General features: G+C 48.3%; 1 protein-coding gene across 5 annotated transcripts in view; it reads right to left on the bottom strand.

Moving 5' to 3' along the window:
* The window catches only part of IQSEC2 (IQ motif and Sec7 domain ArfGEF 2), a 145,103-nt gene extending 135,207 nt beyond the window's left edge, over positions 1-9,896 (bottom strand). For 2 of the 5 annotated variants that reach the window (XM_028711397.2, XM_077921673.1), the window contains exon 1: positions 8,951-9,893. In XM_028711397.2, the coding sequence (XP_028567230.2) occupies positions 8,951-9,555 (605 nt within the window). In that variant the 5' untranslated portion in view covers positions 9,556-9,893. Of the gene's footprint in view, positions 1-8,950 lie in introns of all 5 variants that reach the window. The other 3 variants (XM_028711398.2, XM_028711399.2, XM_028711390.2) reach the window with 2 other exon arrangements.
* Between the last annotated feature and the right edge of the window lie 3,992 nt (positions 9,897-13,888).

The raw sequence follows: 13,888 nt of genomic DNA, 5'->3' as shown, positions 1-13,888 counted from the left end.
CCATGAATTGCTGTTTGCTCCAATTCAGTGGTAAAATACAGGTTTTCCCGGGGAAAGTGCCAGGTTGGGGGGGGGGGAGCTCCAACATAGAGCTTAAAAAGGTGCTTAGAAATGTAGCACAAAAGGAAGTATTGATAAGCTCTGAAAGGTACAAGAAGAGAACTTGCTATTAGCACTGGGATGTTGCCTAGATGAAACACTCTGGGAATGGATTTCAGGGCTGATGGGGCAAAGAAATAAAATCCTTAAAAGTAACTTTTACATACACATATTAACTAACACCAGAACCTACACACTTGGCTGCACTTCAAGTCCTACTGATGACTTCTGAGAAAACACACTTAGGATCATATTGTAAACCTCATCAATGCTAAGGAAATTACTCTTGTCCCTTTTAACAGATTGCTCATGAATGAACCTCACCTGATGAGCAGAAAAAATATTGTCAACCCCCCTGGACTAGTTGTGGACCCTCTTGCAAATGACCCATGTTACAAATCCTGTAAGAAGTGTAAAAATAACTTACACAAGAGTAGTTTTTTCTATTAAATACATGTATATATTGTTAAGCTTTCAGTGAAAGCACCTTTCTGAATGTCTGAAGAAAGAAGAGGACTGTTGCCTGAAATGAAATATGAAATTTTACAATTTAATGAACATCCTTACTGCTATGTGTTGGAGAGAGTTAAGCTTAGGAGTGGTAAATCAATGTCTGGGCTGTACCACTTTGGACTGCTGAACTGGACTGATAAAATGCTGCTCCATATTTATTTGTCATTTTTGAAAAATCCCTCCACGTAGAAAGCAGGCATGTCAAAGCGAAAGCTAGCTTAGAAGCCTTCTCCTTGACAGATTTATTTTATAAATAGAATTTCTGTGTGGGTGGAGGGTCATTCCATCATGCAAGTCCACACCAACAGTCTGAAGTGAGACAGTCCCTATAGGTTCACCACCTCAGTGAGAACTAGGCCTTGTAATTTACCTCTTATGTTACTCAGGACATAAGGACTTCTAATGCTAGCAGTTGCCCCAACTGGAGAGTACCAAATCTTTCCCCTCAAGGGTCTTCCCATTGGGGCTGTACAAAGAGAGCCATTAGTAATTGATGGGATGATGGCAGTTGCCATCCAAATCATCTGAAGGGCACCCAATTTGCAAAGACTGCCCTGTTGCTGAAAACAGTTCGGCTGCGGGCCCTGACTCAAATGAAGATCCTGCGTACAACTTAAAAGCCCCAAACCCTCATCATCACACAGTAATCCTCCTCTTTGCCTGCCACACAGCTTCAATCTCAGACTTTTCTTCTCCCTGCTTCCCCCTCTTGGAATAATTTCAAGTGTTAAAAAAAGAGGCCCAAATTTGAGACAACCCACATTTTTTCTCCAGTCTTCCTAAACAGCTCCTTAGGGCTGGTTTTCTCTTTCAGATGATTTCCAATGCATGCTTCGCTTCCTTACTCAGGAGTAAACCAGTAGGACTTATTTCCAGGTAAACCTACAGACAAGTTTTAAAAAGAAGCAGGCACTCTCTCCAAGTGGTTTGGGAAAGGTTGGGGCTGTTTGCAAAGAGATGTGTTGTTTTATTAAGATGCAGAAAGCAGCTGCTTGCTGGAGAGACAGCTGGGGGAACAGCTGCCGAGCAAGCTCCCAAGAGTGTGCAACACTGCTTTCATGCACAGAGCTGCAGCACAGGGTGAAATGACCTAAACTGCAACCCGACACTAATGCCCTAGAGGAAGCTTTGATGTGCAGCTACTGGAGTCTGTGTTTGTGAGACAAGTGGCAGTAAGCACATTGGGGAAATGTATGTGAAGCACTATCCTGCCACAGTTCTGCAACAAGCGAAGGCAATGATAACTCCCCAAGAGCCAAGAGAAAAGTTCCTACACCCCAGCAAGATCCTACCAACTAAAAAGCACACTCATATCTGCAAGTATGAGCCAGCAGGCTCCAGAGACAAGCACTATGCTTAAGGTAATTCCAAGGTGAGAGGACAGCTCTTTCTGCGGGTCTGGTCTGTGCTTACTCATTCATGCAAAGCATCACTTGATGCTCCAGTCATCTCTGGGTGAACATGCATGTGTGAAATAGCCCCTAGGTCTGCTGCTAGTTAGGACCCTTGTGCAGATAACTAAGAAAGGCCACAGAATTTACATGCTGAGAAGTATAGTCATGGGGACACTCAGCAACATTCACCTGTTTTCTTCCTCCTTGATCTAGGAAACTGAACTGGCACAGAACTTTTAGAAATTAATTATTGAGAGCCAGGGTGGTATAGTGGTTAGAACTAGGGCCTGGGAAAGACAAGGGTTCAAATCCCCCCTCAACCATGAAGTTCACAGGGTGACCTTGGGCCAGTCACTGTATCTCAACCTAACCTACCTCACCGGGTTGTTGTGGGGATTAAATGAGGAGGAGGAGAACCATCTACACCACTTTGAGCTCCCTGGAGAAAAAAGTGGGATAGAAATGCAATCAATGATGGTGATGGCTGGGGAAGGGGGACAGAGGAAGGAGGAAAGGGGGCATTCTGTAAGGTCTTCTTGGCCTGGCAAACACCGCTGAAGCCTCTCCTGGATCCCTCAGAACACAGTGCTGCTAGGCCTGGGAGGGTTGTTAATGTTACCTGTGGTATCCATATTTCCATGGATGCAGACAGGGCTGACTCTATCTCTCAGGAAGAACAGACAGAACATCATTCTGACAGAGTACACTAGAGCAGTAGCGTTCAAGCAGTGCTTACCTCTCCAGAAGCTGCACAAAAGTGCAGTTTTTTACACTGCTTCTGATATATGTGGCTCCCTGCATGAAGTAAGAGCACAATCTAGATTCCTCCCTAATGTTACAATTGGTTTCTGGGACATGATCTCACCTAAGGCCACATTAGATATTATGCTACATGTGTGACTGCTGCCAAAAGCAGCCACTACACATCCACTTTTCCTATGATATAGCACTTACTCATGTCTATGATATCCCTGTTTCTTCCTCCCTTCAGTATCATAGTTTGCTATCGGCAAGAGCTGGGGAAATACAGAACATAATGTTGTCAGGAGACGGGTAAGTTCCCCTGGATACAGTACAGAGGGATTTCTGGTGCCTATCTGCCTTAATGGAGGCAGCCCCCCACGACACCGCAGGGATCAAAGGCGAAGGAAAACAAGAATGATAGAGGGTAAATCGTTTTTGGACATTCCTCCCAGGGAAGGGTGGAGCAGGCTTCACTCACAGTCTCAGTACCTGGCTCTTGTTCTGGCATGCAAAAAGCACTTTGCCTACGCCGGCATTAAGAAGCAGAGGTTCTCCTGTTAATTGCATTTCTAATTGGCTTTAAAGTCAGGCACACTCCAAGAGAAGATGTTGTCATCAGAACTGCGGAATTATCCAGCTGCATTGATCTGAGCTTTGGAACTGAGAAAAGATTTTATTCGGTGTGGGCGGTGGAGAGGGGAGCCTCTGGTTTCCTGTTTACTTTGAGCTTCTTTATTAATTATTTGGCAAACTTCTCCAGACGCAAAATTTTAAAGATGTAAAATGAGGTTGGTTTGCAGTATGGAATAAAACTTGTGATTAGTGTTTTAAAGGGATGGAAGGAAGGGAGAGCTCTAATGCTGGAATGGATTATCTTGGGAAATTAGAGTGGATACCTTCTCTACCATCCCCCCTTAAAAACAGCAGAGAAGAGATATAACTCAAGCGAACTTTGGCCAAAATGCAGTCGTAAAGATGAAAGGAATTTGGGGCCGCAAACACGTGATGCACAGAGACGTTGGTGGTTATTAATTAAAATGAAGTACTCCAAGATCCCCTGTGGCAGAAGTTGGATCCCTCTTTCTCAGGCTGTAGAAACTTCGAGACTGAGTAGTGAGGAAGGTGGACTGTTGGAGTATGTTGCTGTCCGAAAACACCGAGCAAGATGAGAGCACAATGGGAGGGAGCTAGTGAAATATTTTGAGAATTCTCCAGGATTATAGCCACACCCCAGTTAAGATGAGAGACAACAGCAGTTGGAGGGCAGCAAAGGCCAAGGACTTCATAACTGGACATATTGAGGCTGACACCCGCAGAGAAAAGGAAAATAATTAGAGCACCTCATTTGAAATCCTATGAAAAGTTAGATAATAACACGAATAGTAATCGTTAAAAATGCAGCCATTATCTTAATGATTAATATACCAACTGAAATGTAATTAGAAGATAATGAAAAATATGAACTGCAGCAATATAAGAACTAGACAAAAACATTGATCAAGGAGTGCGAGAAACCACTTCAATTAAATTGTATAAATTTTGAATTAATTGAATTATTTAGATTCAAATCTGTATAATTGGCAATATTGGGTAAATATTGGAAATCTAATAAAATATTATTATTATTATTATTATTTTAAAAAGCTGCAGTACAGAGGAGAGAGGGCCTTAGATGAACGGCTGCCACTCTTGGCAACAGGAATACATTTAGTGCAATATGAAACTTGTCCCTTTTCTTAGCAACCTGCAGCTGGTCCTACACACCAGCCTGTTGTTGAGACTTAAATATGTCTGGCTGGCCACATGGTGGTCCTCGCAGGAACGGCAATCATGTGACAACCAGTTCCTAACCTTGATTTGTAGGAATGCTGCGAGTCAGGGTGCCACCTTGATTACATTAGTTGCAATCCTAATATCAATGAATGATCTTGTCTGCATCACAACACTGTCTTCTCACCTAGAGGGACAGAAGAAAGGGAACAAGGGAAATGTGCAAGGAAGAGAATCAACCTGCTACCAACACCCACTTTTGGCTATAAGCCCGTTGCACCTGTGGTTGGGAGTGCAGAGCAGATCCCACAGACTGACGCAGATCAACATAGCTGCAGAACTAGCCAGAACTGTAGGCTCCTTGCCTGAGATCTGGCCAGAGTCTCCCAGAAAATCTGGCCTTAAATCATTCCTAACTCTCCCAGCCTCTCTCACAGCACTGACTCTGGGGCTAGTGGTTCTGCAGCTCACCAGAATTACGTAATGCAAACATACTCTTCAGCATTCCCCAGAAATATCTGATGAGCCATGCACACAATTGGGAGGGGCCATTGGGCAGGCTAGCTATTGCTCCCTTCTCGCTTTTACTCACATGCCTAGACATTTCTGTCTCACAGTATGAGACAAACGGCTTTTGTAGCTCTGCTTATGCACCTATGCTAAGAAACAAGCAGGGCAGACTTTATATCGAGAACAGTTAGTTCCCTGGCTTCCCAAGCACAGACTTACAATTGCCTCCAGAGTGGACCGCAACCGTTTTTCCAATTGATGGCTGGCAGTGGAGTGAGAAAAATCAATCCCAGAGAAGCTTTCAACAACCACATGTTTTCATCCCATGCAGCAAACCGCGATGGACTGATGGGAAAATACATTCCCTTCCAATCTCCCTCAGGTGGAAGAGGTGAAAAAATTGGCTGGGCTACCACCATCTTCTGGGGCTGACAAATGGGCGGCATTGGAAGACCACTGCTCTCTTCCAAGTGCCGGGAAAGAAGTATATTCCCATACTGCTTTGTTGAGTGATCAAAGCATTTGCACACCATCTCTCACTACTCTGTACAACAACCTTGTTAAGGTAGGCCAGTGTTAATATCATCCCCGTATTACAGATGGAGGGCTGAGGTGTGACAGTTTGTTTAAGACCACTCAGCGATGAGAACTGAATTAAAGGCTTTTGGATACACAGATCACACATCCTACTCAGCCACTATGCTGCACCAGCTCCAGCTACTAGCGACCTTAGAGGCAGGGGCGTGAAGGGAGCTCGGTTTCCAGCTCAAATGCAAAAAACAGAGTAAAGGCTGTAGGCCAGAGCAGGTGCCTCTAGCCACTTCTGGTTTTTCTACCAGCAAGGAGCAGAGGCTCAGAGAACCCACCCACCTCTCCAGGCTCTCAAAAACCGCCTCCCTGGTGTCGGTAGCGAGTGGGCGGGAATGGCAAGACACATTTGTGCTGGTTTTAAGTCATTTGCAGCATCAAACCACTTTGCTAATTTCTATCCAGGAGAAGAAGGCGGGGATGAGGAGGGAGAGAGAAAGAACACACGGCTGGATTCGTCAATTCCCACCCCACACAGCCTCTCCTGCTGCCATTTCCAAAGCAGATCCCAAAGCTTTCAGGGCTAACTGCATCCTAATCTCTTCAGCCAAAACTCGTGGGCAACTAGAACATATCCTGTCCTGGAGATCAACTTCCCAGGTACAGTGATTTAGTTCAAACACCCCCATATCCCCCCAAACAGAAGGCATCAGCATCAAAGCAGGGAGTGCTGTTGGAGGAGATCAGATGCACTAGTAACAATGTGGGGAGGGGGAGAGAGGAGGGGGAGCCTTAGCAAAGAGGACATGGGCCTGAGGGCGGAAATGAACAGGTGTGCCTCTTCAAACAGAAGGCTTCAGAACAACTCTTGCACCAATGTTAAAAGGGTGGGGAAATGCCGGCTTCAAATCTCGCCTGTTTTGCAGGCACCTTAGGAAAGTCAGTTCTCTCAATCTCCCCTCCCCCCAAGTCTTCAGTACATGCAAAATACTTCTGACCTACCTTACATGGCAATTGTAAGAACTGTTGACAAAAAAGAGTCTTATAACACCATACAGAGTATCAAATATATTACGACATGCATTTTCGTAAGCTAACGTAGGAAACTGTCATTGGTCCATCCAGCTCAGACCCCGACTAGCTGCAGCCCCCTGGAGGTTTCAGCCAAGGGGTCTTCCCCAGCCTGACCTGGACCTGCCAAAGGTTGTACCTGGGGTCCTCTGAGTGCACACAAAGAATGTGCTTTACCACTGAGGAGCAGGTGGAAACTTTTAAGGCCCAGGTGTCAGGTGTGCAATTATTTCAACATGGTTCTTACCAAGTGCATCTGGAACAGGGATGGGCAATCTGTGGCTCGCCATAGATTTTTTTGACTGCAGCCCCCATCAGTCCTGACAATTGGCCATGCTGGCTGGGGAGGGGAGTTGAACTCCAGTAACACAGAGAGAACCACCAGCTCCCTATTCTTGGAGCAAGAAGGTGATGAGAGCCAAGCAGGCAGGGGGACACGAATCCTGTTCTCTTCCAGAGTTGATGTACCAGTAACCCAGCAGTCCTGGTTCCTATATTTGTCACTCCAAGTCATTTAATCCTACTCTTTCTCCCCTAGGCACTTAGAGGCACGGTTCCTACACACTCCACATATCAGCAGGTACCTCATCCCCCCAATATTCTTTTCTCAGTCCCTGAACTCAATACTGGACAACCCATGCGAAATCATTTCACACCCACACATGCACATCCCTCAAGCATCAGTCCAGACCCTCGTCGCTCATCATAGCAATGGTTCACTTGGCAGCAACACTACTTTTTGGGATGTAACCCTTAAGCCACATTTCAGCAAGTTCTGGGGGCTGGGCGGATCCAGCCCCTGTCCTAAGCAGTAGCTCTTTCCTGTCAAGCACCCACTAGTGAAAACGATGCCAATGGGCTGGTTCTTGGGGATTACTCAGAGGGAAGGGGGCTTTTATACATGTGTGTGTGTGTCAGGGATGGGGAAACCTGTGCCCCCCAGATGTGGCGAGACTCCAACTTCCACCAATTCTGAACTCTGGCATGGGGAAACTGGGCATCTCAAGGGTTACAGGTTCCCCATCCCTAGTGTATGTACAGCACATACACATCCCTATTAAGCAGAAGCAAAAGGCCCTGCCTAACATCACGCCAAGCCAAATAGCTAGAAGGAAACACTAAGGGGACCCTCTGTTAGAGACTGGCTATTGGGATTAACAGAAAAATCCTGTCCCTTTCAGAGGCAGCTCTTTTCCCTTACACAGGACAGAGAAAATTCACCTTAGGATTCAGAAGGTTGCTGGGGGGGGGGGCAGATTACGCAAATAAATATAAGTAGGACTTTAGCCCTGGATTTGTGTTTGCAATGGTGGGAGTCCTGAAATATGTGGAGGGAATCATCTAGGAGCACTAATACAAAAGAACCAGTTTTTCAAGGCAATTAAGTTAGGATCCACTGCACAGTTAAATCCCCCAAAAGTGGGGTGGGGAGAGCCATTTGGTATATTACAGAGTGAGAAAGATGCAGGAATGGCAGGAGAGCACATTCAGCAGTCCATTGCAGTTATAAGACACACACCCCCGCCCCCGTGCAGAGCAACTGGAAAGCAACTGGATGGTGGAAGGAAAAGGGCCCAGGGTGGCAGGTGAGAGTAACACAGCAGATCTACTGGCAGTAGCACAGAGCAGTATTGCTCTGTACAGAGAGGTGAATTCTGGAATAAGGAAAAGCTGGCAAGGAGCAAAGAAATTGAGAGTGGTGTAAAACAGGAAGGGAAGAAACCCAGCTGAAGTATAGGGTCAGCAGGTTCTAGTCATGGGCGTAGCTAGGATTTTTCTTACAGGGCAGGCTTCTGTTTTGGGGAGCAGAACCCCCAGCTGCCCTTGGCTAGACCCATGGTTCTGGCTGGAATGCACTGATGGGTATTCCAGACAGGCCAAGCAGGGGTTTGCAGGGGAGAGCGATCCCAGGCAGAGTCCAGTGCACACACACAATAGGGAATGAGGGTTCAAGAAGGAGGACGAATGAGACCTGACTCTAAGGATGGACACTGCCAGGCTAGCAAGGGATGGGTGCAGATTGTGGCGGTGTTGGGAAACAACTGTGACTGCAACAAGACTCAAGAGGCCTAGATCAGAGGCAGCAGAGAAATGCAGAGGGCAGTCCCAGGACACATCTATGCTCCCCAAACCACCACACTTCACAATCCTAAAAAGCAAAGCTGCGCCCCAGGACCCCCTGCAATGCCAGAAAGGGAGCCGCCTCCATGACTCTGCTTGCCGGCACCCACCAATTCCTATGGCCTCCCCAAGCGCCTGCTTGCGCATGAGAGTGGCCCTGGGGGCCGGCGGGGCTGCCGGGGGCCGGAGCAGCTCCTTACTTTCTCTGCAGCGTGGTGGCCGGGCTGGTGCTGGCGCTGGTGCTGTGGCCCCCTCCGGCTCCCGGGCTGGAGCTCCGCGACGCCCCCCGGCTCAGCTGCCCCCTCTCCCGGGGGGCCCGGGGGTACTCGTGCTCCTTCTCGCGCGCGGGGTGGCACTGCGGGGGCCGCTCTCGATGCAGCTGGCAGGCTTCCCGGTAGTGGCTCTCCCGGTTCGGGTACTGCCCGCCCTCCCGGTTTCCATAGTGCTGTAGCTCGCGCTCCTTGTCCCGGTTCGGATAGGGGTTCTGCCCTTCCCGCTCCGCTCGGCTTTGGTACTGGCTCTCGCGGTCGGCGCGGGTCTGGTAGTGGCTCTCTCTCTCCTTGGGGTGGTACGGCCCGTCGCGGTCGCGGTGCCGCTCCCGGTCCCTCTCGCCGTCGCGCAGGTCCCGGTTCTCCTGGCTCAGCTGCTCCAGCTGGCCCTCCAGCTCCTCGATCCGGCGCCGCTGCGTCTCCAGCAGCTTCTGCTGGTTCTCGATGATGTTGTTGAGCTCCAGCAGGTACTCCACGGCCCGGTTGGGGCTCTCGGCGCCGGGCGCCCCCGGGCCGCCCCCCGCTCCCCCGTCCATGGAGAGCGAGAGGAAGAGGGGCGCGCGGGCGCTTGGCGCGGCGCCCGGCGCCCGCCGCCTCCGGCTCCCGATCGCGGCAGAGGGCACCACCCCGCACCAGCTACGGACCCGCCCCGCGGCCCGCCGAGGGCTGCCGGGCTACCGACACCATCCCCCTGCGGGAGCCCCGCGGAAAGAGCGCGACCACGAGCCGCCGCCGCCGCCGCCGCTGCAGAGGCACTGCGCACTGCGAGCCAGCGAGCGAGCGAGGGAGCGAGCGCGCCGCCCGGCGAGCCCAGGGCGAGCTCCAGCCCCGCGGGAGGGGCGAAGCCGGAGGGCGGCCGCCGCGCGTCCCGGCCTGCCCGACCCCAGCCCGGCCCGCCCGGGAAGGGGGGGAGGTTGCGCGGAGCTCGGCCGGGGCGCTCCCGGGGCAAGCAAGTTTCCCCAGGCCCCTCCCGCCCCGCGCGCGGTGCCTTCAGCCGGGAGCCAAGCAAGCAGCTCAGGGATGTGGTTCTTGGCCACGGGGCTGGTGGCATGTGAGGCTTCGCATTCTCAGATGATCGCGCAATGTTAGACCTGCCCCTATAAATGGACGCCCCAAGGGTTGAAACGCAGCCCTGATGCAATAGGAGCCCCTTGCTTCCAGCAGGACGTAAGTTGCAAAGGCACAGCTATAGACCCCCTTTATTTGGGAAGAAGCGCCCCTGAAAGCAACGGCGCTTACTCACGAATAGACATATATAGCTTTGCATTGCCCGTCGCAATGCACTTCAGCTGGAACAGGGCCAGAATCCGTGAAGGCTTTTTCAGCACCAGTTTATGTGTGCACTAGGTAAAAAGGTAGAGGCCCCTGGACGGCGAAGTCCAGTCAAAGGCGACTGTGGCGCTTGGCCACCATTTGGATACAGTACTGAACACAGTTAAGTATGGAGGAGAGGAGGCAGTCTGTAAAAATGGGGCAGACGTGGATGTGAGCCACATTAGTCCCTTTCACACAAGGCAGGGCAGTGGCCTTGTTCTGAGTATGTTTAGTGTGTTGTGCCCCTTCCATTTCCACAGCAACACCCATATGATAGATGCAGAACTAAAGGCCAATAAATAATTTTCAGACAATGCTGAGATGTATAACACCTTTATTGCAGACTTAAAGGAGTAGGCAGATAAATTCATAACTTAGCATTTATACAGCAACTTTTAGGTGTCCAAAGTTCTTCACATACATTTGTCACAGTCATCCTCTCCAACATACTTGTAACATAGGCCAGTAACAAAGATGGAAACTCAAGTCTGAGAGAATCATCGTTTACCTCACAGGACCTAGTTAGCTTGCAGCTGAAGTGAGATTTGAGCTTCCCGGCACCAACTCATAGGCTTCACTGTCCTGTGTGCATGCACACAAATATAGGTAACACTAGTCTTTAAAACGGAGAGAGAGAAGAAAAGCTGCTTCCTGGGGGTATCAGCAAGAGCTGAGCAGCAAAGAGCAGGAATGCATTGTTTCAACTCTTCTCCCCAGCCTAAACCCTCCTCTGCCCCTGCACAGCTTTCTTCTCCAGGGGCTTTTCAAGGGTGTGTTTGCCCTTACACTCGGTGGGGCAGGTGGGAAGAACATGAGGCTTCCTCCACCACTGATCAGATGTATGATATGGTAGGAAGGGCAGTCCTGTTTTATGTCTTTGGGCCAATGCAAAATAGTCAGGAGAATTGTCAGTTAGGGGGTTTGTCTCCCTCAGATAGCAGGCTTCCCTTGGTCACAGCTTAGTGGTAGTGCATGCAGAATGCCCCAGGTTCGACCTGGGACATCTTCAGGTATGGCTGGGAAAGACTTCCATCTGAACCTCTGGAGAGCTACTACCAGTCAGTGTAGAGGTTCTCAGGCTGGTCCACAGACCATTGGTGGTCCATGAGTTTCATTCAGGTGGTCTGTGGTGTGCCTGTAAAAATACATTTAAAAAGCATGCAGCATCTAGCACAGTGCAATACATTTGCTGCAGCAGGAAGAAAAATAACAAAGAGGTTTGTCAGAATCCTCATAAATTTTCAAGTGGTTTGTGGGGGAAAGAGTTTAGGAATTGGTGGCATAAACAATATTGTGTTAGAAGGGCCAGTAGTCTGCTGTAATATAAGACAGCTCCCTATTAACTTCTAATATAATAATATTGCGCGCGTGCACACACACACACACACAGAGAGAAATTACATTTATGTAGCTTTTATAGCATAAGAAAAATATAGGCTCCTGTCCCATGAAGCCTTCAAAACTAAAATTCAGTTCAAGGAAGGAAGGTTAAAGAGGGGAACAATATAAATAGGATCAGCAACCCACCCCCGTACCATATTAACATTTAAATGAATGGAGGTTTGCATATACTGTACCAAGTTCTACTTTGGAAATAATTCAATAGCAGGATAACACAATAAGCCAGCTAACACATGGATTCTGCAAGGATGCCAACCAACACAGAAAATATGGTTTTTGAAATGCATGTGGGATTGGGGGGGGGGGGACTGGCAGTCTTTGTCTCATCCACAGGGGAGCCCCCACCCCCACTGGTGAGCTGATCTGATGAAGTGCGCAGACACAGTGGAACCAGGTTAGGTATTGCAATCTTTATTAGAACTAACATAGTTTTGCTAGAATCAAAGACTTCGGGTTCCTTTGCTATCAAATAAGGTAGGCAAGAAGAGAAACCATTTGAAGCTGCCTGTTTGATCCCCCAGATTTGTCAATGCAGCCAGACAGATATTCCCCTCCATCCCCAAGGGAGACAGTAGGATCAAAGCCCACTCAGCGCTACCTGCTTTCGTGCTGCAGCACCAAGAAGCATCAGGAAAAACGTAATCTCCCAGACAAATGCAGACCTGAATGACAAGCTGAACCAGCTTTTTTTAGTGCATCACTAAGGAAGAGCATGCTAAGAGAGCCAGGGAGAGTCTTCTGCCTTTGTAGTTCACACTACTGGAAGAACTGGAAAATTTATCCAGGTCCTTCATACAGTTTGCCCTGCATCCCCAAAGGGATGTGCACATAGGACAGGAGCTTCACCAACAGAGATAACTGAAGCAAGACTAGCATTCTGCAGGGCCTGTTGGCAAAGAGAAGGTGGCTTTGCCATGCTGAGGCGTCCCTCGGCATGCTTAATGAATGAGCTCAGCTTAAAAATAACAATTTAAAAGAGCTATAGTTTATTTTTGCACAGCATTTGACATCACTGGATACTCTGCAGAATACAGTATGGTTTTGGAGTGTCACTGATAATGAATACACAGCTCTAAACTGCAAGCAATTTGGGCTATGGCACGAGAGGCTGCAGGTGGGGCCAGACCTTTCGCTGCTTGAGATGGGAAATCCAAATGGCAATCACGAATTCACATGGATCACCATCACCCAGGGGTGGAGTGGGGGTGCAAGTGCCCAGCTCCAATTCACTGAAATGCAGTAGAAGTTCACCAATAACCCTCCTGTTCTCAATGGTGCCTGCAAGCTCAGGGCCACTTATCTTAGGGCCCCTTCTCAGAGGCAGGCTTGCGCAAACCACCGGCAGCTCACCAACTGAACTGGCCTCACAGCCTGCAACTCAGAGCAAGCAAAGTGCAGCTAGTCACACCAATACACCTCAGGGTTTTGTTTTATTTAAATAATCCTGCAAATCAGTTTACCAGTTACAAATAATCCTCTAAGAATCATGAAAGTATAGAGTTGGAAGGGACCCCCAGGGTCATCTAGTCCTGCCCCCTGCAATACAGGAATCTTAACTGAAGCATCCATGACAGATAACCATCCAACCTCTGCTTACAAACCTCCAAGTTCTTCCTGCTGTTTAGTCAGAATCTCCTTTCTTGTAACTCAAATCCATTGGTTTGGGTCCCACCCTCCAGAGCAGGAGAAAACATCTTCTGTGTGATAGCCCTTTTGATATTTGAAGATGGCTATCATATCTCCTCTTTTCGATATACGATATCTTTATTGTCATTGTCCCATACAGAACAATGAAATTGAAAAACTACATAAAACATTCAAAAAACCCTAAAAACTCTGAAACCCCATTTTAAAATACACTATACTATACTATAAAAACCCCTAAAAACTCTGAAACCCAGGCTAAACATACCCAACTCCTTCGACCATTCTGCATAAGGCTTGGTTTCCAGACCCTTGATCATTTTGCAACATTAACATTAACATTAATAATAATAATAATAATAATAATAATAATAATAATAATAATTTAAAAACTGCCTCACAGTATTTTGAAGATCCATGGGCCCAATAATCACTATGGCTTGGTTTTCACCATGTACTTTGGCGTGGAGTGCAGCAATTCAGATTGCAGGGGGTCATATATTGAATACT

The sequence above is a fragment of the Podarcis muralis genome, chromosome 17 (assembly GCF_964188315.1).
Source record: "Podarcis muralis chromosome 17, rPodMur119.hap1.1, whole genome shotgun sequence".
Classification (NCBI taxonomy): Eukaryota; Metazoa; Chordata; class Lepidosauria; order Squamata; family Lacertidae; genus Podarcis; species Podarcis muralis.
This window is presented reverse-complemented; position numbering and strand designations above follow the sequence as displayed.